Below are 25,883 nucleotides of genomic sequence, written 5' to 3'. Positions count from 1 at the left end.
CAAGGTGTGAAGAATCAAACAATTTGAAAGCTATGGGAAATGCATATAGTTTCACGAATCTGGGATACAGGGTATGAATGGGAAATGACGGGCAAGAGATGGTGTGAAAAGGTGGACAGGAACCGCACAGCAGAGAGCGAGTGGCATGTGCTATGCCAAGGTGCTTGCTGTGAGTTCATCCAGGATCCACTGAGAGATGTGCACACCCACTACAGATAAAAGGAAGGTCTTATAATTGACCTTCCTTCTTATAATTGAGGGGACAGTGAAAAGATAGAAGGAGGGGATAGCAGAAGAAAACTAGACATGCTAAAAAATGTTCCTGTTTTTTTTAATGATGAAAACAAACCAAAATCCATGATCATTTTGTCCCCTCTATCAATGATGGTGTCAGAATATCCATAAGATCAAGTTCTCACACAAATCTATCCATGTCTATGATCTGTCATGTAGTTCCCACACCCCACCATGGAAAAAGTACTTCCTACCGACCTCTTGTTAATAAATCCTCTTTCTACCCCAAGTCTAACCTAACCATAAGAACCTACTCTACCTCCATCCTATTGCCTATAACATATAGAAACATACATACATGTGTGTTTTTTACACATACAATGTACACATAAACCAGAGAATAACTGTAAAGTAATGTAGAATATCATTAATTTGCATTGTCCATTTTTTTTTCTCTTGCAAGGTCATATAATGACCATTAGTCTACTTTTATTATCTATTTTTCTCTTAAAAAAACCTTCTAGTACATTCCAAAACCTCAATATGGACTAGATAAAGATGCTGGATTCTCAATATCTTTAGTTGTGGAAATTAGAGTTTTAGATATATGAAGAAACAGAACCACTTAATCATAGTTGACTAGATGGCCTCCATACTTCCTGTCTCTCTGCCCTTCAGCTGATTTTTAATACCACCAGCAGTTTAATATTTTGTCATGCTATTCCCAGTCCAAAGGCTCTGGCCTAGAGAAGGAAAGCCAGACCTTATTGTTTAGTGCATAAAAGCACTACCTGTGCTGCCTCAACAACTATCATCCACTCTTGTAGTTGGGCCCCTCCAGGGTTGGTCTCTTTCCTACTCCTGAGCACACCTATGTGGGTTCACACCTCCATGTGTTCACTTGGCTGCCTCACCCTCCATTTCTACCTACATCTTTCTCTTTTGAGAACCTAACTGACCTGCACTTCGATACTCAAGTCTATACTTCCTTCTTCTCCTTGTCATCTAGAATTTGTACTCCTGATGCTTACATTTAGACTATGCCTTGCTCCTCTAACATACCTAAGAGTAGGCTCTAAGTTGCACAGAGCATTTCAATGTAACACCCGTGACTTGAATTGAATATGAAAACATCCCCTTTTCTGGAAATCTTGGCTACTGAACAAGCTCCAAAGTTATGCCCTGAATGTTTGACTCAGATGCCTCTGGGTATCATCACTGCTGCCTTTCTCCTTTGAGTTTCCAGTTGACCTGATCATACCACTCCTGAGACCAGCAGAAACAATATAGAGAAAAAGTTGTTTGTATAAAGGCCTTTTTTGGTAGCTCAATCTGAATGTGTGGAGTATTTTTGATTACTCTCCTTTCAAAATATCCAACCGGTTGCACTCTGCCAGGAAGTGAACACTGCAATGGGAATTCACTGCTGTAACTCCCTTGCTCAGAGACTGAAGGTTTGTGAGGCAAAGAGTACTCTTTCTATATCCTGGAAAAAGGAACCACTCATTGCATTACACTCCCCACATGCCCCCGATTATGCCATTTCATACCTATTTGTCTTTTCAAGTACTTTGAATATCCTTCTACAACCTTCTACTTCTCATCCAAGTATACTGTGTTCCAAGTCCCTGCTTGGCCACTGCTGCCTCTGTGGGGTACCTCGGCACCCACCTTCCTCTGGTTTTTGTTCCTGATACAAACTTTCTTTTCCATATTGTACATTATTGCCTCCCCTTGTCATAGATTAATTGACAATAAGTGTGTGCATTTATTTCTGGACTCTCCACTTTTCCACTGATCAATGGTCTGTTTTTGTGCCAGTACCATACTGTTTCAATTACTGTAGCTTTGTACTATAGTTTGAAACCAGGAAGTGTGATGTCTCCAGATTTGTTCTTGTTTCTCAAGTTTGTTTTGGATATTTGGGGTCTTTTGTATTTCCATACAAATTGTAGAATTATTTGTTCTAGTTCTGTGAAAAAAGGTCACTGGTATTTTGATAGGGATTACACCAAATCTGTAGATTGCCTTAGAGAATGTGGTCATTTAAACAGTATTCTTCCAATCCATGCATATGGTATATCTTTCCATTTGTTTGTGTCTTCAATTGCTTTTATCAATGTCTTATAGTTTTCTGAGTACAGGTCTTTTACCTCTTTGTTTAGGTTTTAATTCTTTTTGAGGCAATTAGAAATGGGATTGTTAATTTCTCTGATAGTTTTTGGTTAGTGTATAGAAACTCAACAGATTTCTGTATGTTGATTTTGTATCCTGCAACTTTACTGAATTCATGTATTAGTTCTAATAGTTTTTTGGTGGCAGCCCTTAGGATTTTTTATATATAGTATCATGTCCTCTGTAAGCAGTGACAGTTTTACTTTTTCCTTTCGAACTTGAATTCCTTTCATTTCTTTTCCATGTCTGATTTCTGTGGCTAAGATTTCCAATACTAAGTTGTATAAAAGTGGTGAGATTGGAAATCCTTGTCTTATTTTTGATCTTAGAAGAAGTGCTTTTGGTTTTTCGTTGTTGAGTATGATATTGGGTGTGGGTTTGTCATATATGTTTAGGATTTATTCCCTCTATACCCACTTTGTTGAGAGTTTTTATCATAAATGGACATTGAATTTTGTCAAAATCTTTTTCTGCATCTAGTGAGATGATCATATGATTCTATTCTTCAATTTGTTAAATGTGGTATATATCACAGTGATTTACTGGTGGATATTAAACCATCCTTGCATCCTTGGGATAAATCCCACTTGATCACAGCGATGATCCTTTTAATGATCCTTTTAATGAATTGTTGAATTTGGTTTGCTAATATTTCATTGAGGTTTTCTGTGTATGTGTTCAGTGATATTTACCTATAATTTGTTTGTGTGTGGTGTTTTTTTGGTTCTTGTATGAGAGTTACATACTTTCACCATACAGCAAAACAATGATTTCTCTACGGGCCTACCTCTCCTGGACCATGCATTCAGCATTGAGTGCTGGCTGAACTGAGCATTTGGGATGTGCAAAGTACTTGGGAAAATGTTCTATGGGAGGATACAAAGAAGCTACAACAGTCCTCCAAATAAAATGAATATTTCACATAACATTTTGAAAGGCTATAGAACTGCATGGGTTTTTTGTTTGTTTGTTTGTTTTTTCTTTTTTCTTTTTAGGGCTGCACCCATGACATATTGAGGTTCCCAGGCTAGAGGTCCAACTGGAGCTATAACTGCTGGCCCACACCACAGCCACACCAGATCTGTGACCTACACCACAGCTCATGGCAACGCTGGATCCTTAACCCACTGAACAAGGCCAGGGATTGAACCTGCAACCTCATGGTTCCTAGTTGGATTTGTTTCCACTGCGCCACAATAGGAACTCCTAGAATTGCATGTTTTTTTAATTATCCTAATAACCCAATAATTTTTTTTATAGACTTAAATCAATTGGTCACCTTAGAATTGGAAGGAAACAATCTCAGTGAAATCAATGTCAACTCTTTAGCTTTTAAACCTTTGAAGAGCCTATCCTACTTGCGTCTGGGAAGAAATAAATTTAGAATTATACCACAGGGTCTTCCTGCTTCTATTGAGGTATGGATATCTTCTTCAGAATGTATTTTAAATACAGTACACTATAACAAAAAAACCCAATTTATTTTAAAAATTATTGTGCTGCATATTAAATTCAGTAGTTTTGGTGCTATATACAGAATTTACTATAATTTGTGCACTGTTTTCAAGCAATACAGAATATAATAATGTCACTTATATGTGAAATCTAAAAAAAAAGGATACAAATGAACTTATTTGCAGAACAGAAACAGATTCACAGACTTTGAAAAACCTATGGTTACCAAAGGGAATGGGGGCAGAAAGGGATGGACTATCGGTTTGGAATTGGCATATGCACACTGAGGTATATGGAATGACTGGCCAACAGGAACCTGCTGTGTACCACGGAGAACTCTACTCAATATTCTGTGATAATCTAAGTGGCAAAAGAATCTGAAAGAGAATGGATGTGTGTATATGCATAACTGAATCACCTTGTACAGCAGAAATTATCACAACCTTATTAATCAACTACAATAAAACTTTAAGAAAAAAATTATAATTACTAATAGAGAATCTTAAAGTGAAAACTGCTTCTGCTGACAGCTCTTGGGGAGAGATAGGCAAGATGAACTAAGGACTCAAACAGAAACTACAACGTGCAAAAAGTTTCTTGACTTGCAAGGTAGTTTAAATTGTTCCCAGCTGGAACTGTGATGTTCATTCCAGTCTGTTCCATGGACTTCACTTCAGATGGACACAATTTCAAAGAAGGCTATTGACTGTGCCAACAGTACCCAAGCCCCCAACCCTCTTCTTGCACCTTACTAGTCCTGGCTAGCTCCTACCAAGGGCTCAAGCTCTGTCCTGTCTCCATTCCCTCTGGAGACACTCCCTCCTGCCTAGGTGTGTAATTTCCCTTGCTACAACAAGGAACACACTTAACTAAGGGGGAGGGCCTCTGGAGGGTTTTCACTGCTGAGTGTACACCCAACTTCTTGCATAAGAATAGAGGTATGGCAGATCCAGCTGACCCCCAGGATACCTCCTCTGAGCTCTGTTTCTGCCATATACACAAGCAGCCAGCAGGATGAAGCTTCCCATGGGTGGACCCAGTGAGCCAAGAGAGAGCCATCAATCTCAATTTGATATTGTTGCTAACACAGCTACCATGCTTCCTCTTTCTCCTATTTGCAGATAGTTAGACCTTTAGAATTTATCCAAATTGAAGAGTGAGGTTCCATTGCCTGGCTGTACCTCAGAATCACTTAGATTCTAAAGAAATACAGCTTCCTGGATCTATTCCAGATATGCTATGGATCATTGGAAAGTAGGGACAACAATTTATAATTTTAAAAAAAAATCAAAATATAAATAGATAATGCACACACACAGTAAAACATACACACAACATCTGAATAATATAAAAAGTATTATGTCCACATCTGACCCTCCCATTTCTGGTTTTTCTTTCCAAAGACTCTCTCAACTAGCTTGGGGCTCTGTCCATTTAGGCACATGTGCTCTGAATCCTTCCAACGTGTTACAGATATAATTTCAATGTATAAATGAGTGTCTGACTGTTCATTTAGGTTGGAATTTATACTTTAAAAACCAGGAGTTCTCAGAGTTTCCATTATGGCTCAGCAGGTTAAGGATTTGACACTGTCTCTGTGAGGATGCAGAGTTGATCCCTGACCTTGCTGAAAGAGTTAAGGATCCAGCATTGCCTCAAGCGATGGCGTAGGTCGCAGATGTTGCTCAGATCCCATGTTGCTGAGGCTGTGGCACTGGCTGCAGCTGCAGCTCCAATTCACCTCCTAGCCTGAGAATTTCCACATGCCATGGGTGCGGCCATAAAAAGAAAATAAAGAAAGAAAGAAAATAAATACACAAAAAATAAAAAACAGGAATTCTCTTATGGTAAAGCAGGTTAAGGATCTGGCATTGTCACTGCAGTGGCTTGGGTCACAGCTAATGGCATGGGGTTGATCCCTGGCCTGGGAACTCCACATTCCACAGGCACAGCCAGAAAAACAAAAACCAAAAACCAACATACAACCAAGTTTAGAAACCACTGATCTAGTTTACTCCTAAATATGTGTGAAGGTAAAAGCAAAACAAACAAACAAAGAAACAAACAAAAAAACGCTAAAATCACTTTACCCATTTGCAACAAATACCAAAATTAAGGGACAAAGAGGGAAATTACTACAATAGGGATAGAAGGTGACTCTGAATATATATACTTCTACTTCTCAATTCCAAAAAGACACCTGAATGAAAAATTCCTTGTAATGTCAAATGAATTTAACTTGAAGGCTATTAGATGTTGGAAACTTACTAATAGTTCTAGCAGACTTCACCCTAACTAACTTTTGCTTTTTGGGCTGTGCCTGTGGCATGTGAAGTTCTGGGCCAGAGATGGAACCTGAGCCACAGCAGTGACAACACTGAATCTTCAACAGCTAGGCCAAAGGGGAACTCCTTAATTAACTTTTAATTAAAGTAATTATAATACAAGCAAGTCTAAAAATGATGACAGCATGGACTGGTTGGAAGCAGGCTGACCTAGAGCTGGGGCCAGCCAGCCTGAGTTTCCCTTATTTATGAGCTGCGTAACCTTAGAAAAACCTTGCCATCTCTCAAGGCCTGAGTTTCTCCATTGCTACCTAGGAATAATTTCTACCTATTTTCTGGGGTTTTGAAGTCCAAATGAAACAATTTATGTCAGTAAGTTTTGTAAATTAGGAAGTTTCACACAATTATTATGGTATGCTATATCCTGGATAATTTTATGGTTAAAAAACAACTAAATTCATTTAATTTCATAACCATGACAGATGGTACATTTTATTTTGCTAATTAGAAAACTTGACAAGTTAACAAAATGAACTCACTTGAAAGAGCTGCAAGACTCTTTCTCTAGCTAACACTAGTGAGAATAGTTTATAACATGATTTTAGGGGAAAAAATGTAATTATAATGTATACATGTAAGGAAAACTTGATCCCCTTGCTGTACAGTGGGGAAAAACAAAACAAAAACAAAAACATGATTTTAATCTCTGTGAAATTGAACATGTTTATTGATATGAAGAAAAATAATAGTATCTTCTCTTAATTATAGGAATTATATCTAGAAAATAACCAAATTGAAGAAATAACTGAACTTTGTTTTAATCACACCAGAAAGATCAATGTCATTGTACTACGTTATAACAAAATTGAAGAAAACAGAATTGCTCCTTTAGCTTGGATAAATCAAGAGTAAGTACATAATACAGTGTAACTTTCTTAGATGATTTCTTCCTTTTGCCATTACTGAATGGAGCATGAGCATGGGTAAGTGAGAGAGGGGACAGCCTCTTTTCCCCTACCTAAAACTCAGATCCTTGCATAGAGTTCAAACCAGTATTAGGATTAGGATTAGGATGGCCATGATCATTGCTGCTGTGGATGCCATAACAGGTGCAAGTGCTGAGCCCAAGTACTGTGACCTGAGGTCTAATCACTGTGCTGCTCTCACTCTGCTGACCTCACAGGCAGTCATGAAGTTTAAGTGAGATTACCCCCATCCCCCATCCACAGTGAGGAAGGAAACTGCCCTCTTCCCACTTCTCCCTCACCATTAGGAAGAAGCACCAGGCTTCACAGTCATTTACCACTATGTCTTCACTCCTTCACACTATTTCTCTCTATCAGACCTTACAAAGTACAGTAAAGAATGTGTGATCTGATAGTGGAAGCAAAAAGCAAAGCCCATCTTCCTGGGGAGGAATCAGCGGCCTCAGACTGTAGCCCTCAGTGAAGAGGGAAGTGTGGGGGACTTGCCCTCCAGGAGGAAGATTAGCCGCACAAGAAAGTGGGTTCAGGCCCTGGCAGCAGGTGCATCAGAGCTGGTCTGGAGTCTTGTGGTAAGGGAGTAAAGGATCTGAGTGGCACAATGGCGACAGGTATCTTTCAGAAGCAGAACAGAGAGAGATGAAAAGAGGTCTTGAGGTCCAATTAGGTTCAGCAGTGGGGGTAACTGGGTCTTCATAGGGTGAAAAGTCTTCATGGAGTGGGCTGAAGCTACAGGTAAGGCTCCTGAAAAAAATCAGGTAGCTTATCACTTTTCCCAGATCTTCTGGCCAATTAACAGCCTTTTCTAGATCCCTCATTCTCACACCAAATCCCAGGTCATCACATCAAATGTAGAACGAGAATGCAAAACCCTTCAACACTGCTACTCCCTTGCTAAAATTGAGATAATTTTAGGGATAGGCAGTTTGAAGTCAGCTAGGACTCTGGACTTCATTTCTGATTCAAGGTTGACCTTAAAAATATTTGGGGGACCTCTTTGGGTCTCACCATTATCCCTGCAACATGAGTTTTTCTCTCTAAACTCTGGTGCTCCTCTCCAATGGAACCAAGCAGCTATGTGGTACCAGGTAAGAGCATTAGCCTTGTAGCCAGACCACCACCTAGCCACGCTCACACTGGGAATCATTACTGTATGCTGGGTACTGGCAGGAAAACAGGTGAGCATCCTAACCAGCTGGTCAAAACCTGGAGCTAATAATCACTGTCCTGATGTCTCCACCCTGTTTACTCTTTTCTTCGTTGCAGAAATCTAGAATCGATTGACCTCTCCTATAACAAGCTCTACCACGTCCCCTCCTATTTACCCAAGTCACTGCTGCACCTCGTGCTTATCGGCAACCTGATAGAGCGCATCCCTGGCTATGTGTTTGGCCACATGGAACCAGGTCTAGAATACCTGTACCTGTCATTTAACAAACTTGTGGATGATAGCATAGACCGAGTCTCCTTCTATGGGGCTTATCATTCTCTGCGAGAGCTGTTTCTGGATCATAATGAATTAAAATCTATACCTCCTGGGGTACAAGAAATGAAAGCGCTACATTTTCTGAGACTGAACAACAACAAGATACGGTAAATTGTGGCTTTTTCAAGAATCCATTTAAATTGTTGGGGTTGACAAAATATATGATTAAACAACCATGACATGATGTCTGGAATTTACTTTAAGGAAAAACAAGTGACAAGGTGGCATGAAACAAGAAGGGTGAATAATGATAATGATTGTCGAAGTTAGATGATAATAGATACATAAAGGTTCATTATAGTTTTTATTTTACTTTTGTAAAATATATTTGCAAACTTCCATAGTAAAAAACTAAAAAAACAAAGTATGATTACATAATACCTAGAATCTTAGAGACATGTTCAAATGAGGCTTGAAGGCAGCAGACCATGATGCTGTTCCCCGCTTTATATACAACTTCAAACAAACATTAATCTGCAGAGCGCAAAACCTAAGGATAGGCTAAAATTAAAACTGTCCATCAAGATTTTTCTGAAGACAAAATTCTGAATAAATTTATTGAGACTCAGTTTTCCTCACTTCTAGAGACACATTTTTCTGTGTGCATTCTGTCTGCTGATGGAGTCATCATCCCTGCCTAGAAAGTAGGAATGTCTCAGGAATTAATCTGGAACACTTTGTTAGGGCAGCCAATAAGGGAGACAGATTCTTGAGGTCTGTGGTCCTGTCTTTGAGGATTACACCCCTTCCTCGTTTACATATCTCTAAAATTCCAAACACAAACTCCTAAAAAACAAGGTAAAGAATTAAGAGTTTATAGAGAAGAGGTGGAGTGGGGAAGGCTTTGCAAAGTTCAAAGTCAAAATTTTTTGGCTAAAATACTTCATAGGTCATGCTATATGTTTCCTATTGCACTGTGTCAGGAGGCATACAGTATTTGTCTCACTTCTGGTGGGATTTAGGTGGTCGTGGCCTGATAACTTCATTATAATCTTTTTCCACCACAACTGAAGTAGTGGCTTCTTCACACACAGATAATGTTGCTTGAATCTCTTATTTCCTTAGGGGTAACAAAATGATGAATTTCTATTTTTGTCATTCTTTCCACATTTGTTAGCTGGAATTCCTTTGTAAATAACCTTTTCTTTAACTAGGGCAAATCTGTTACTCTGAAAGTTAGGATAAATACTCAGTTCTTTCCTATAAACCAACCATCGCTGTCATAAGTCTGTTACAAATTTGTAACTATATGAGGTGATGGAGGTTAACTAAACTTATTGTGGTGTTCATTTCAACAGTATAAACATACATCCAATTATTATGTTGTACACTTTCAACTAATACAGTGTTATGTCAGTTTTACTTTTGTAAAATTGGAAAAATTATACATGTGCATTAACCGTGAATTAAAAAAACTATAAAATATATTAAAATTTTAATAGTCGCTGCCTCAGCAAAAGAAAAATTAGGGGTTGCTAAATGTTTTTGCTCTATTATTTTGTTTTTGCCTTTCTCTCCTGGAGAATCAATATGAACTTATAGTTTTATGGAGTTCCCAACGGGGCGAAGTGGTTAACGAGTCCGACTAGGAACCATGAGGTTGCAGGTTCGATCCCTGGCCTTGCTCAGTGGGTTAAGGATCCAGCATTGCTGTGAGCTGGGGTGTAGGTCACAGACATGGCTCGGATCTCACGTTGCTGTGGCTGTGGTGTAGGCCGGCAGCTGTAGCTCCGATTAGACCCCTAGTCTGGGAACCTCCATATGCCACGGGTGCGGCCCTAAAAAGACAAAAAGACAAAAAAAAAAAAAAAAAGAAAATGAACTTATAGTTTTATATATTAAGAACATTTCAATCAATTGCAATTATTGTTTTTAAACTGTCCCTTTGAGCTGGCTCCTGTGTCCTTGGACAGACCTCCATAGACCCTGGTTGACTTTTATATTCCCCACTCAGACCTGTACCAGCCTTCTCCTAAAGAACCCTAGCTCCTCTCACTGGGGAACAGTATTCAGAGGCCCCATTCTGGGCACCAGGCTTGTTCCTTTCCAATGTGTTGTTACTGGCCTTGCAGTGGACTGTCAGAAAATATGTATTTTGTAAAGAAAAAAAATAGCTTATACTAATAATCCCAATTCAAATTTAACATTACAGAGAAGTCATTTTGTTTTCAACTTGTTTATCTTACACTGAAAAACTACGTTTGCAACAATTATTTATGTTTATTATAATATACAAATAATAGTTTCAAAATGATAATATCATTATTATAACTAACAACAAAAGTATTTAAACAAATTTATTCTGTTTTTGGTAGTTCTATTTATCTACAGAATATGTTCCATGAAGGATGTACAGCTTAACTACAGTGGTTTTCTTTCTAACAACATGTCAATAATCTAATATCCAGATAGGTCTTAGTTTGTTTTGGTTTTTAGAAATTGCTATTTTTTATTTAATGAATATTTTCTATGCTTGTCCCTTATACCATATTCCATCCTTTCTCATAGGTTAAAATTCTAAATTAATTTCCTATTTATCCTCTTAGTCTTTGTTTTTTGAAAATATAAGCATACATAAACATTCATATTCCCTACCCCCTTTCACAGTTATCATACAATTACACAGAAGGCCTTTTCTTTTCTCTCTCTCTAGAAAGAGAGTATATATTTTTTTCTATTGTTGACTTTTAAAAATTATCAATATATCCTGGATATCACTCTCTATCAATAAATAGTTTCCTCACACCTTTTTACAACTGCTATGTGGACATTTTATTGATAGACATTTGATTTTTTTTCATTCTTTTATATTATAAGTAATGCCAAAATGCATAACTCTGTTCAAATGTTATTTTTCCAGTCTAACTTTGGAACAGATACCTAGAAGTAGGATTGCTGGATGAAAAGTATAAAATGCACACATGATTTTGCTAGATACTGGAAAATTCCTATCCATGGGGCTATACTGTTTTGAATTCCCTTCAGTGATGTTTGATCCTACACAGTCTCATTGTCAGAACATGCAGATGAGTGTAGGATTGTGTGTGTGTGTGTGTGTGTGTGTGTGTGTGTGTGTGTGTGTGTGTGGCAAATCTGGGATGTGAGATTAGCACGCCAGTACTGTTTCCATTCACGTTTTTCTTATCATGAATAAAATTAAGCATCATGTTTCTATGTCATTTCGCTTTTTCTGGTAAACTGGTTACCCAGGTATCTTTTTTTCCCCTCATTTCCCTCTCCTTCTAGGTTTTTAGGTCTTTGTATATTAGCCCATTATCTTTGCTAGAAGCTGCAAATACTTTCTCCTAGTTTGTAATTTGTCTTTTAACTCTGTATTTAAAAAAAAATGTAGTTAATTTATTAATCTTTTCTTTTAGTGCTTCTGGTTTTTGAGTCACAAACAGTAAGATTTTCCCCAACTCTCCAGGGAATGACCACGCTTTATTCTGTTGCTTCATTTTTTCACATAGAGATTTTTAACATTTTTGGAATTTTTCTGGTATGTAAGAAAAGGATCCAATTTTATTTTTATTTTTTATTTTTTTGTCTTTTTGCTATTTCTTGGGCCGCTCCCGCGGCATATGGAGGTTCCCAGGCTAGGGGTCCAATCGGAGCTGTAGCCACAGGCCTATACCAGAGCCACAGCAACGCGGGATCCGAGCCGTGTCTGCAACCTACACCACAGCTCACGACAACGCCGGATCGTTAACCCACTGAGCAAGGGCAGGGACCAAACCCGCAACCTCATGGTTCCTAGTCGGATTCGTTAACCACTGCGCCACGACAGGAACTCCCAATTTTATTTTTAAAAGTGTTTTTTAAACAAACGTAAAACTTAACTCCTAAATCATGAAGGCAGAACACTACTTGGATCATTCATTTGTGACTTGCATATCTATTTTTTCCATAGGAATATTCTTCCAGAACAAATATGCAATGTTGAAGAAGATGGTGATTCAACCCTGGAACACCTTCATCTTGAGAACAACTATATTAAAACAAGAGAAATATCATCCTATGCATTTTCATGCATAAGATCATATTCCAGTATCATTCTTAAGCCACAAAATATCAAGTAATTCCAAGTTTTTGTCATTTGTAAAATACACTCATATATCTGTCTTAGTAGCATTTGTCATCAATGAGAGATATAATGCCATGTTCTATCCAGTATCATTGTGCTAGACAACCTGATTTGCCAACCCACGGAACAACCAAAAATATATCTACAAGGTTTAGTCTTCTAACAGTTTCGTTGAAGGTTTCAGTTTCACACTCTAGAAAGAAGCAATCTAATTGCAAAGTTTTCTCATGAAAACAGAATGTTGTGCACTGCTCAGCTAGACTGGGAGAATCTGGAACAAAATAAGCAGGTCCCTTGACTAAGTATTGCTATTAGTTATGAACTCCCTAAGTCCTTTAAAAAATTTTGTATATGTTATGGTTGAAGGCCAAGAAGTGGATGGCAGGAAAGAATAATAGGTAGAATCTATGAGCTAGTGTTCTGTTTATTATTCTATTGTTAAAACAATAATTTATTAATTTTCTAAAAACCCTATGATACAGTTATTGGTATGAAATTATTGGCTTAGCTTTAGTTCCTTCTATTAATTATATGGGTAGAATTAAAACGCTACTATAAAGTTAATTTCCTGGTTTTGAGAATTGTACTATGGCTAAGTATGTGGTTATTAACATTAGGGGAAGCTGGGAGAAGGGTATATGTGAGTTCCATATGATTTTTGTAATTTTTCTATAAGTCTAAAATTTCTAAAAAGTTAAACAGTTTTTTAAGTTTTTCACCTTCATTATTCTTTGCTGAAGATCAAAATTTTATGGGAAGTAGCAGTGTTTGCTGAAAAGTTAATTATCCATGACTAAACCTTGTAAATGGAAACCTAGCACATAAATTTTTGCTCGTCTAGTCACTGTTAGCACCTCTTTTCCTTGCCCTAATTTGCTCAAATGTATCATTTTACTCAGTTCAATTTAACATAAAGCTATTAGTACTCACTGTGTACTCCATCCTACCAAAACCATATATTAAAATTTTCAGTATGGGCTGATTTTTTATCTTTATTTTAAAAATAATTTGTAAAATACACATATGGAAACTATGTTGACTTGTCACTCTCAGTTTTATATCTTGAAAAAATATCAGACTAGGAACTTAAGTTCTAGTATTGGCCCCTTTGGGTAGGATACTCTAATTTTTCAAACTTCAGCTATTTAATCTTTTAATAGTTCTATCACTATCCTCAGAACCTTCCTGCCCCATTTCAAGGGTTGTTATGAGAACCAGAGAAGAATAAAAAGCAGCTGAGAAGTGTGAAATGTATGGGTGAATATACTTATTATTTCCAACCTTTCATATGAAATTGACAGCACCCAGCATATTCAACCAAAGTTGATTATTTCCTGAGAAGCTTTTAAAATGTGGAAGTTTGATTTATCCAATTTGAGCTAATGTTAATTCTAAGCCCCCTTTCTTAACACCCAGGCTTTTGAGACTATAAAATGGACAAGAATAATACCGTTAGAATAAGAATAAAGACTGTTAGAATCATGGGTCAAAGGCTTAAGCCAGGTGGCTAAGAACAGAAATAAAATCTTATGGAACAAAAAATTGAGAATTATAGTAACCACTTTAGGAATGTTGGAGCATTACTAGTTTAAATTGGCCAAATTAAATATGAGAAGATAAAAGTAAGATATGGTTATTCATTCATTTAACAAGAAACCCTGTGCAATGCTACTTGCTGTATGAATATAAATGCTTGACACAAATGGTTTAAGGCCACCTAAGCAATAAACAAAATTAGCATCAGAGGATGATAAGGTGAGTCAAAAGAATTAGCATCTGGGGACAAGAGGCAGAGGAATACTGAGATACTCCTGCGTTCATTGCTCATTCTGATGTTAAGCAGATGTGTTTCAGGGGCTGTTCTAGGGAGAGACAGGAAAGAACAGATCAGATGAGGTCTCTGCTTTCTGGAAATGCAGAGTTCCATGGGGCAATAGGTAGGAAATCAGAGACAATCAAATCAACAGGTCAATTGTGATGAAGTCAACAGAAAGGAAGTGATGCATCAAAGCATGCTGAGGTCATGAGGCCCCTCTACCTGGGCAGCAGGGTACCCCCAGATCCTGGGTCTCCAGAGTGTGCAAGCAGCATGAGTTGCACAATCTCCAGAAGCCTTCAAGTAGCACCAGGCCCAGGCACACACGGGGAACCTACTATAGACTAGGGGACACCTTGTCAGGAGCAGTATTTCTAGAAAGTCTGAAAATCAGAATGACTGATGGAACGCTTATATTTCTACTGATTTTAGAATTTAAAATATAAAAATGTCTAGCACTGAACTTGTTTGGTTTGAAACTTCATCATGCTCTGGAGATGTTTTAATTCCATTTTTAAAAAAAGTGATAGATGTTCATACAGCAAACATTCTTCATGATACATAATGTTTAAACGAATAGGCATTCTGTTTGGCTTCTTCAGAAATACAGTGTAACTACTAACACATATTATACAGTAAGGAAATCCTGGCCTAGCCATGGTCTGAAGATATTAATTGTGTATCATCTTTGCATATATGTACAAGGAATGCTAACTATATTTTCAATTTTGAGATTTGGTTTATCATAGATTAAAATATTTCAAATATTTCATAAAGATATAATGTGGTGAAAGACACACATAGCCTAGAATCCTAAGAAAATAAGCCTGGAGCCAGGACACCTGGGTGCCCATCCTTTTTTAAATTCTTTTTTTATGGCCACACTGGTGGCATATGTTAGTTCCTGAGCTAGGGGTCGGACTGGAACTGCAGCTGCAGACCTATGCCACTGCCACGGCAACACCAAATCCTTAACCCACTGAGCAAGGCCAGGGATCAAACCTGCATCCTGGAGTTCCCGTCTTGGCGCAGTGGTTAACCAATCCGACTAGGAACCATGAGGTAGTGGGTTCGGTCCTTGCCCTTGCTCAGTGGGTTAAGGGTCCGGCGTTGCCCTGAGCTGTGGTGTAGGTCGCAGACGCGGCTCGGATCCCGCGTTGCTGTGGCCCTGGCGTAGGCCGGTGGCTACAGCTCCGATTTGACCCCAAGCCTGGGAAGCTCCATATACCGCGGGAGCAGCCCTAGAAAAGGCAAAAAGACAAAAAGACAAAAAAAAAAAAAAAAAAAAAAGAGAAATGTAGGGGAGCCGAACCCTAATGGGCTCTGACTCCCAATTTCAAGGGAAGCAAAGAAGGTGAGTCCACCATGAGTCTCTATCTGACTTGAGCCACATGATCTGACCCCAAGGAGCTTCCAAGGAAGAAGGCGGACTGTGCCTAGAAGCCCAGCTCCCCGGGAACTGCCCCCTCCCTTAGGCGCTCAGCATCTGTTCCACTAACCTTGTGCCAGACAGATCTGGTATGATGAGTTAGCTCTGCATTGATTATTTCCTTGCATGTGGGGAGTTGTATGGTAGATGGGTAGGATGTGTAAATTGTTTTTCTAAAAAGACTGTAAAACTTAGAAGAAAAGTGACAATTTCTTGGATCCCGTCATTCTGTATCCAAAGTAGGTACTAAAATGACTATGGATCCCTTGGTCTACACAACCAGCTCATAAGTTGTCATTAAGTTGATATTAATATGACTCCTACACAAAACAAAACAAAATCTGCAAAATTTAATAATTTTTAAAGGAAAAGTAATAGATTTATATAGGGTCATAAAACTAGTAAAGAATAATTTATCTTCTTAATATTTCCTGATGTGGACATCAGGAAGAACAGAGTATATTTTATAAACAAATCATGCTTTGACAACTGGTAATACTTAGTAATCAACTGATTGTTCTCCATAATAGCAATACTGACGATGTTTTCCAAAGCCATGATTTAAACAGCATGAATTACTAGGTTCATAGATGCTGACATAAAAGAATGAATACTCAAATTCTGCTTAAGTGAAACCTCAAAGGCCTGGATAAAACCCTCTATGATATCTATTCCACCTCTTTCCCTTATTTAGAAAACAGAAAGTCTCCTCATAGGAGAAGTATTTACAGATTGGTTATGACAGAACTACTCTTCTATCCATAGTTGAATATGAATTCAGACACTCAGTTTAAAATTACTCGGTGACTCCAGGGGCCCTTAAACCTTAGAAGTTTATGAAACATGAAGTCCATTACTTGAAATCAAAAAACAAGAACACATATGATGAGTCTGAACTGGAATCCTTATTAGCTGTGAACTTGGCCAAGTTACAACTGGGGAGAATAACATCTGCGTCGAGAGACATGTTTCTACCATCTTTTCTTAGCCTCTTTGCTTCTCTTTTCTATGCTGAAAACTCCATCTTGTCTTGCTTTACTTTACCCCATATTTCTGCTTGAAAAACAGTCACAGTTCTGGTAAATAACTTAAGCTTAAGAACAAAGACCAAAAAGGCCTAAGTTATTCATATGGTCAGCTGAATGAGGACACAATGCGTTGGTCTAGGCATGCTGGACCCCTGCAGATAGGCAAGGCCGTCTGCACAGCAGGATATGTCCTCTTAAGAATAAGAGGACCCAAGGGATCCAAGGGGTTTATGAGGGGTCGTTAGCAATAGCAGGATATGGACCAGCAAGGAGAACTGAGGTACAAACCTAGGCACACCGGGTTGCCACAGATAGCCTTGCTATTTGCAGAAGCACAATGATGATTCTCTAGATGCTATGCATAGACAGCTAAAAGCAAGCTTCCTCAAATGCTAATGATTGTTAAATGCCTAAAGGTTAAAGCTTAACCATCTACCAGCTATGTGACTTTTGAAATAATAAAAGAATTTTTAAAATAATAAAGAACTATATCCTGCACCTACAACCCGCTTCTCACTTGATGCAATCCTAAAGAGCACAATAAAAGCAGTGTGGTTTCTTGAGGCGGGGCTCTTGGCCCCTGAGACCTTGAGTCCCAGTCTCTGTGCCTCCCACCCCCCATTCCCACCTTTAATGAAGATAAATGTCTCTGGGTCTTGTTTTATGTTAACTTTTTTCTTAAGTTTCACAGCACCAGTTCCTCAGCCCTCACCTGCTGAGCTGGTCTCGGCACATCCGACTGATGTCCATGAAGGTAACAGGGTGGACAGCAGATGAGTGTGCATTCCTTCATTGATAGGCACTGGGAAACCAGTAGGTAGGAAGGTTCAGTGACTTGCTCAAGCCTGCCAAGTCTCTTAATATGATAGACATTCATTATTCAATGAAATCAATTCCTTAGATTGTGAAATACAGTGGAAAAAGGAGTGGGCCTATCACAGTAGGAAAGGGGTCAGTAAGTGCTTTCTGTAGAGGGTTGGGCTCAAGTGTCCATTTCGGGGGATATCTTGATCTTGGTGGCCTTGGTGCTGTGTCACTGCGTGCTCATGTCCATCATATGGAGCAGAGTGAAACCAGTTTAGGACATGCTCAAGCAAAGACTTTATAAATGCTGAGTGAAACCAGGACCCAAAGAATCTAAACTTATTGCCATAGATACAGGAGTAGTTTAGACGGAGTTTTTTTTTTTTTAAATCCTTATAGGAATTCTATAAGGATTTAATTTAAGTAATTCTGACTTATACGTGTGGATTCACTATAATAACTTATAACAGCAAAAAGGGAGAAAAACTGTATTTAAAATAGCCAAACTAGAAGAATATTTGCTTATAAGCCTGTCCTGCAGATGGATTGCTACCTCAGAGATAACTCACAAGCGATAGAGTAAGAGTTTGAGTATAACCCTTGGCCAGGTGCAGCATGCTCTGGGCAGATGGTCTCCTACTCTGATTAAACCTACTCCAACAGGCATTAATAAAGGTTTTCAGAGAAACTAAAAGGCACTGTAAACAGTGTAATCATGTGTTAGTACATATTTCACCCTATATGTCTTAAAACTTTTTTTTTTGCATTAAAGTATAGTTGATATACAATGTTGCATGAATTTCTGCTGTACAACAGAGTGACCCAGTCATATGCATACATTCTTTTTCTCACGTTATTTGCCATAATGATCTACCCCAAGAGACGGGATATAGTTCCTTGAGCTACACAGTAGGACTTCACTGCTTATCCATTCTATTAAACAACACTTTGGCATATTCTAACATATTACTCACATATCTTTGCTTCAACATGCGGAACACAAACAGTTGAAACTGTAAGTCATGTTGGAATTTGGTCTGTCACACATTGTTATTTGCAAGGAGGTGAATGTTTCTAACTAGATTAATAGAGCTTAGTGATTATACAACTGAAAAATAAAAGCATGACTATTTTTTCTTTGAAATTATGTCTCCTTTTCTAAATGAAGGTGGATTTTAAAAAAAACCTTAGAGTCTAGCATATTTTTCCCCTTGCACAAAATGTCAGGAATGTGAATCCACACAAGGGAAAGCAGACTGTATTAAAAATAACACGTGATTGCACTAAACACATACTAGTTTGGAAAAGAAAAGGACTACATCATGTTATTAGAATGTCATGGTGTGTTTCTAAGTAACAGAATCTCTGTGGTTAAACAAAATTACATTAAACTATGAGCTGGTACGAGAAAATCTTTTTATAAACTGGAATCTGCTGGAGGTTCATTTGTTTTACATAAATTGAGAATTACATTCACAACTACCAAATGCATACATAAACTGTCTGAAATGCTAACTTGCCTGATATCAGAATAAAGAATGCACTATAAATTGTAAATCTACTTGAAGTCAGTAGTTCTTAACTATTTGAAGGATGGACCCCTTTGAGACCATAATGGGAGCTACAATGGACCTTCTACACAGAAAACTACATATATACAAACACTCTGCATGTATCAAAGGACCACAAAACTCATACCAAATTATCTAGGGATTCATGTATCATAGAAAATAATCCCTATGTAGGGTAACACAACCCCATTTTATAGCATTTCCGTCCCAAAGCTCCAGCCCATGCCCCCACCTCCCCGACCTGTCTCCTTTGGAAACTGTAGTTTTTCAAAGTCTGTGAGTCAGTTTCTGTTCTGCAAAGAAGTTCATTATGTCCTTTTTTTAGATTCCACATATAAGTGATAGCATGTGACGTTGGTGTCTAACTGTCTGACTAACTTCACTTAGCATGATAATTTCTAGGCCCATACATGTTGCTGCAAATGCCATTATTTCTTTCCCTTTAATGGCCGAATAATATTCCGTTGTGTATATGTACCACATAAGAGTTAAGATTAATTTAAGGCAAACAACTACTTTAGTATTGATTTCCCACAACTACTTTAGTATTTATTTCATTTATTTAGCAATATTTTTAAGGCTATAGAAAAGTTGAAATAATACAATGAAGAATATATTCTTCACCTACATTTACCAATTAGTATTTTGTCAACTTTTTATCCTTTTCTCTTCCCATATCCCTATCTATACATATACACATATACATACACACACACATACATATTATGTATTTGTGGGGCACAGGGGCTGGACCACTTGAATGTAAGTTGCAGTATCATAACGTTACCCCAGTACTTCTCTAGGAGTCTTGTAAGAACAAGGGCATTTTCTTACATAACCACAAGACAATAATCACATTCTCTCACATTATCAAACACAGGAGATTTAACACTGATTCAGTATCAACTAATATACAGTCCATATTCAGATTCTCCCAACTCTCTCAACAATGTCCTAAATTGCTGTGTGTGTGGTATGTGTATATGCGGCTCAAGATCTAATCAGAGTTTACATCCTGGCCCTTCAGTATCCTGTAATCTAGAGTGGCAATAGTCTGCTTGTTTTTCACCCTCTCATTTTTTCAAGGGTCAAAGCCATCTATCATGCAGAGTGTCTCTTAATGTGCATTTGTCTGATTGTTTACTCACAATTAGATTTAGGAGAAATATTTTTGGCAGGAATCCTACATAAGTGGTGTCACACACTTCCTTTTGCATTGTACCAGGAAGCATAAAATGTCAGGCTGACCCATTACTGGTGATGCTGAGACATCTGGTTAAGGCGATATCCTCATCTCCTTATAATTAAGAAATAGTCTACCAGGTAAGACTTGCCATCCAATAAGCTTTCACTTACTGGTTTCAGCTCCCATTGATTATTTTTGCCTAAAACAGTGACTACATTGGAGGTTTCATAGTGGTGATTTTCTAACTCTGATTCCTACTGTATACATTGGTTGGTATTCCTCGATGGAAAAACTGTGACTCTTTTGACCCTCTTTCCTTTGTTATCATAAAAAGGACTTTGCACTTGATATGTTACAATCCTTAATCATCCTTATTTTTTGAGGTACTCAAACTGGCCTTCATCCTGGCTTCTATGTTCTGTTCATAAATCTGCAGTAATCTCTGAGTGCTTTTGTGCCTGTTGGTATGATGAAATGTCTCATGCACTTCTTCAGATTACCTGGCCCTGACCTATTGACATTTTTTCTTGGGAGCCTTGCTCCTTCTAATGAAAAACACTTCTTAGAAACACTGATCTATAAGTTAGATGTGATCACTGCTTTTAGGAAAGAGCTAGGAAATTTATTTAAAACAAAACCACTACTTGAACCTATTCCTGAAAGCAAACTAACTTTTGAGGCATTCCTTAAAAATATTTGATGCCCCTATTTTTATAAATTCAACTTAGTTCACTTTAAATAACTTATGTCATTAAATAATTTTCAGTGCAAAATATCCAATAGGATGATGACAGGAGCTCAGCCTGCAAACTGCAGAAGTGAGTCCTCACCAGCACAGGGTGTAGAAGAGCAGCTGAGAATCAGAGACCAGAAGCACATTTAAAAAAGGCTGCTGCCATGAGCTCAGCCAAGTGCTGGAATTGCAGAGAAATTCAGGGCTGGCTTTATCAAATTGAATTTTTAAGATATGGTAAATCTGAACTTTGATATAAAATTTCTTGATTACTAAAAATACCATACAATCCAAATAAAACATATCTGAGGGATAAATCCTGTCCACGGGTCATGAATTATAAAGTCAATTCATTATAAACCACAGAGCCAAGTCCACCAGGAGGGATGTGTGAACATTCAAAACAACTCATAAAGTCATCTCAAACCCATGAATGCACTTCTTGCAGAAGTTTTTGTGAATGCCTACCACATACAACCCGTTATGCATAAAGAATGCATATTATTTACTTCTTAGGATTTGATGGTCTGGAACATTCTAAACCATGTATTTGCAAGGCACATCCTCTTATATCCCTCAGGGTTTTCCTGACAATCCTCCGTCTTGCTTTTTTCTTCACAGCACTTAATATCAATCTTTGAATAAACAGATGGACGAACATTTCTTGTAAGTACTACTATGAGAGACTTACACAATCCATTCCAATGTACTCATAAGGTTAAGATGAAGAGAGGAGGAAACACCAGATACTGGCTAATGTTTGTCAGCCATCACAAAACTCAAATAGTGCTAGTGATATCTGAGCTTGGGAAGGCGTCTCATGTGGCCACAGTAGCCCATATTCCTCACTCACCTCATTCTCAGTTTGCATGAGATGATTTCCAAGGTCCTATCTGGTTCTCATCTGTTTGAACTTTGACTGCTCTTCTCCATTTCTCCATTAGCAAAAGGTTAGGAAAGGGTCTTAGAAACTACATGTGAGCTTGACTTAAGCAATTTATTTATTTATTTTTATTATTATTACTTTTTTGTCTTTTTGCCTTTTCTAGGGTCACTCCCACAGCATATGGAGGTTCCCAGGTCCAATTGGAGCTGTAGCCGCCAGCCTACGCCAGAGCCATGGCAACTCGGGATCCGAGCCGTGTCTGCCACCTGCACCATAGCTCATGTCAACGCCAGATCCTTAACCCTCTGAGCAAGGCCAGGGATCGAACCTGCAACCTCATGATTCCTAGTCAGATTCGTTAACCACTGTGCCACTACGGGAACTCCATATTTTTATTTTCCACCATGATTGGAATGTATTGGGCCATGTAAGAAATTTATGCTGACATTCCTTTTATTCAGTGTTTTTCTGTTCATAAAATGTCAGTCGAGTGAATATTACTTTTCTTATTTTGTAACTTATCTTGTTTACAACATAATACTGTGCAGATTATTCATGATACCTAAAGACATTGTTTGACATAGTAACACTAATTCTCTAATATTTAGACCAAGGCCTGATGAAGCAAAATCCAAATATAAACAAACATGAAGGGGAGTTTCCTGGTGGTCTAGTGGTTAGAATTTGGTGCTTTCACCACTGTGGTCCAGGTTCAATCCCTGGTCTGTGAACTGAGATCCTACAGCAAGCTACTATACACTGTGGCCAAAACGAAGTAAACAAAGAAAACCAAACATGCAGAAAAAAATTAGGTCCTCTTCCTTTATAGAACCCTTAGAGGAACCAAAAATGGAGGATTTTCTCCTCATAATACTCTAGGGAAGAGGAGGTACACTGATGTATCTGGAACAATAACCTGCAATTGTATGCAGAAAAAACCTCCAGTTTCTTTCTAAATGGCATGTCCATGCATGCTGGGCCATCTCTGCAGTTGTGAGGTAAAGCTTCCCCCCTGCAGCTCCAACACTGTGGAGGGGTTCTGGGCCCTGGGATGTACCTCTGGTCCCAATGTCTGCAGAATAGAGTGAATAAGCCAGAATGACCACCTGCATTCTGGCATTATACTCCGGGGCCTATTTCTTTCCCTAAGCCTCTGGCCAAAGATCACAGCACATGCTGGAGGGAGACATGCTCAGGGCTCATTGAGTAGTGGAGGAGAGCAGCTGGAACTCATCTTTAGAAAAACAATCTCACAGAAAGTGCCTCCCGGGTCTCTATATAAGGTGGCAGAACCCTGCCTAGAAGGGTCATGGAGGGGCAGACACCATGAGTATAAGGAGAGGCTGGGAGAGTGACACTGTGTGAGCACAGGCAAAGGTAGAGTGTGGGAAGCACATGCCCCACTGAGAGCATGAGCTGTCACTCAGCCCCTGCCATGTGCTGCCATGCAAAAGCTGGAGCTTCACACTGGCAAGGCTTTACTTTTTAAGAAGTTGAAATTTCACCATTTTTAAATATAGAGCAATTCTACCTGACAAAAACACATACACATAAGCCTCCCCCTAATTAAGGAATGCCCAAATAGCTACACTCCAAATGGAAATTAACCCAGTTAATACATGTGTATAAATATATGTAATATATATATAAATACATAATTCGTGGCACATTCATACAATAGAATATCATATATAGTACAGGCATACTTTCGAAATCTTGCAGGTTTGGTTCCAGACCACCACAATAAAGCAAGTATCACAATAGAGTCACACAATATTGTTAGTTTCCCAGGGCATAGAAAAGTTATGTTTACACTATACTGTAGTCTATTAAGTGTGCAAAAGCATTATGTCTTAAAAAATGAACATACCTTAATTTAAAGAGAGTTTATTGTTGAAAAATGTTAACCATCATCTGAGCCTTCAGCAAGTCTTAGTAGTAACATCAAAGACCACTAATCATAGACCACCATAACAAATGTAATAATGGAAAGTCTGAAATACTGCAAAAACCACCAAAACGTGACAGAGAGACATAAAGTGAGCAACTTCTTTTACAAAAGGGGCACGCATCACAGGGTTGCCACAAATCTTCAATTTGTTAAAAAATATAGTATCTGCAAAATGCAATAAAGAAAAGCACAACACAATAAGGTATGCCTGAAATGAGAATGAGTAAACCACTGCTAACCACAATGACCTGGATGAATCTCAGAAACATAACACTGAATGAAGAAAGCCAGACCCAAAAGAGAATGCACTGTATGACTCCATTTATTACTTTGCTTGTCTTTTGTTGTTGTTTTTTTCATCCCCACGGCATATGGAGGTTCCCAGGCTAGGGGTCTAATCAGAGCTGCTACTGCTGGCCTATGCCAGAGCCACAGCAACGCCAGATCTGAGCTGCGTCTCCGACCTACACCACAGCTCATGGCAACGCCGGATCCTTAACCCACTGAGTGAGGCCAGGCATCAAACCCGCAACCTCAAGTTCCTAGTCAGATTCATTTCCACTGGGCCACGATGGGAACTTCTGTATGACTCCATTTATATGAAGTTCAGGAAATAAGCTGTGGTGTTTGAAGTCAGGCAGTAGCCTCCTCTGAGGAGAGAGTGATTCTGAGGAGGGTTCCAGGAGAGCTGCAACTTTTTAATTAGGTGTTTGTAAACATTAAGTTGTACCATTATGATGGTTATTTTTTGGTACATTATACTTCAGTTAAAAGCTGAAAAAACAAAATATTGTGAAGGATAAACAGATATTTGCCCAATGAGCACTTATGGCTGCTGCTCTGATGGAATCCAGGTTAGTAAAATCCAGTGCAATATTCATGATGCCCCAATTCATCAAGGTAACAGACATACGTATCGAACTAAACATAACTGAATAAATGGGAACATGAGCATTCCAACCAAACAGGAGGACTGCCACACCTCCAGTGCTGCACCCAGGTCAGGCCTAAAGCTCTTCAGGGGCCAGAATATGGGGCCGTCTGATGTGAGTTCCACAGAACGGTATTTTATTTAAGTGAGGGCTGGCTGCCCTGCACACTGGAGGTATAGTACTCTTTTCTATGGTTTGCTTCAATACATGCCATTTCTCTGTCAACTGGGAAGAAAGGATAGTCAGATTCTTTATGGCAGGAGGGAATAGACTCTGCTAACCCACTGGAAACTTGCTATGCAAACAGGCTGGCCCCCAGATCTGCACATCAGGAAGATGCTGGTTTGGCATTACCTAGCACTGGTAAGTCTCCTTAGTAGACTTAGAAAAATGTCCTCTCTTGAAGGATGAGATCTTAGCTGATGTGGGAGTTGTGCCTTCTCCCAGGGGTAACTGAGAATGGTGTCTTCTCCCCCCCATGTCCTCCCTACATGCTCTGCAGTCACAGCTGATATTCTCTTGAAAGGGAAAGTCCGAGTAGGCATCACCTATATCCCTGCATCCATTTCCGTATCACAGCATATAGGCTGGGCCAGAAGCCTTACACAGGCCTGGTCTGCAGTTCCCTGAGGTGCCTATGGCAAGGCTAAAAGCTTTTTAAAAAACCTCGAGACATATGCTTGATGCAATAGCTTCAGTAATCAGAAGAAAATTGATAGCATGGCTCCTTTCTTGGGTAGCTCTGGAGATTGGATTTATATTTCAGTAAGGTACTCTTTCAGTACTTTTCCCTAAAATTGACAAATATTTTGTTAGTCTATACAGAGTGAGTGATTTTAAAAATC

At 38.6% G+C, this 25,883-nt stretch overlaps 2 protein-coding genes across 15 annotated transcripts in view; one reads left to right on the top strand and one right to left on the bottom strand.

The window, feature by feature from the left end:
* Positions 1-13,735, top strand: part of ECM2 (extracellular matrix protein 2) — a 38,411-nt gene extending 24,676 nt beyond the window's left edge. For all 6 annotated transcript variants that reach the window (XM_021086993.2, XM_013995777.3, XM_021086991.2 and 3 more), the window contains 4 exons: positions 3,670-3,827; positions 6,918-7,057; positions 8,399-8,725; positions 12,529-13,735. In XM_021086993.2, the coding sequence (XP_020942652.1) occupies positions 3,670-3,827; positions 6,918-7,057; positions 8,399-8,725; positions 12,529-12,697 (794 nt within the window). In that variant the 3' untranslated portion in view covers positions 12,698-13,735. The remainder of the gene's footprint in view (positions 1-3,669; positions 3,828-6,917; positions 7,058-8,398; positions 8,726-12,528) is intronic.
* CENPP (centromere protein P) overlaps positions 1-25,883 on the bottom strand; it is a 255,157-nt gene that overhangs the window by 89,636 nt on the left and 139,638 nt on the right. For 3 of the 9 annotated variants that reach the window (XM_085015713.1, XM_085015715.1, XM_085015718.1), the window contains one exon: positions 6,855-7,876. In XM_085015713.1, coding sequence (XP_084871839.1) covers positions 7,862-7,876 — 15 coding nt within the window. In that variant the 3' untranslated portion in view covers positions 6,855-7,861. 9 annotated transcript variants of the gene reach the window in all.

This window comes from Sus scrofa, chromosome 3, assembly GCF_054392235.1.
Source record: "Sus scrofa isolate SSC_HxYL_T2T_F1_AM1 chromosome 3, Sscrofa_HxYL_maternal_Yorkshire_Landrace_v2.0, whole genome shotgun sequence".
Lineage (NCBI taxonomy): Eukaryota > Metazoa > Chordata > Mammalia > Artiodactyla > Suidae > Sus > Sus scrofa.
This window is presented reverse-complemented; position numbering and strand designations above follow the sequence as displayed.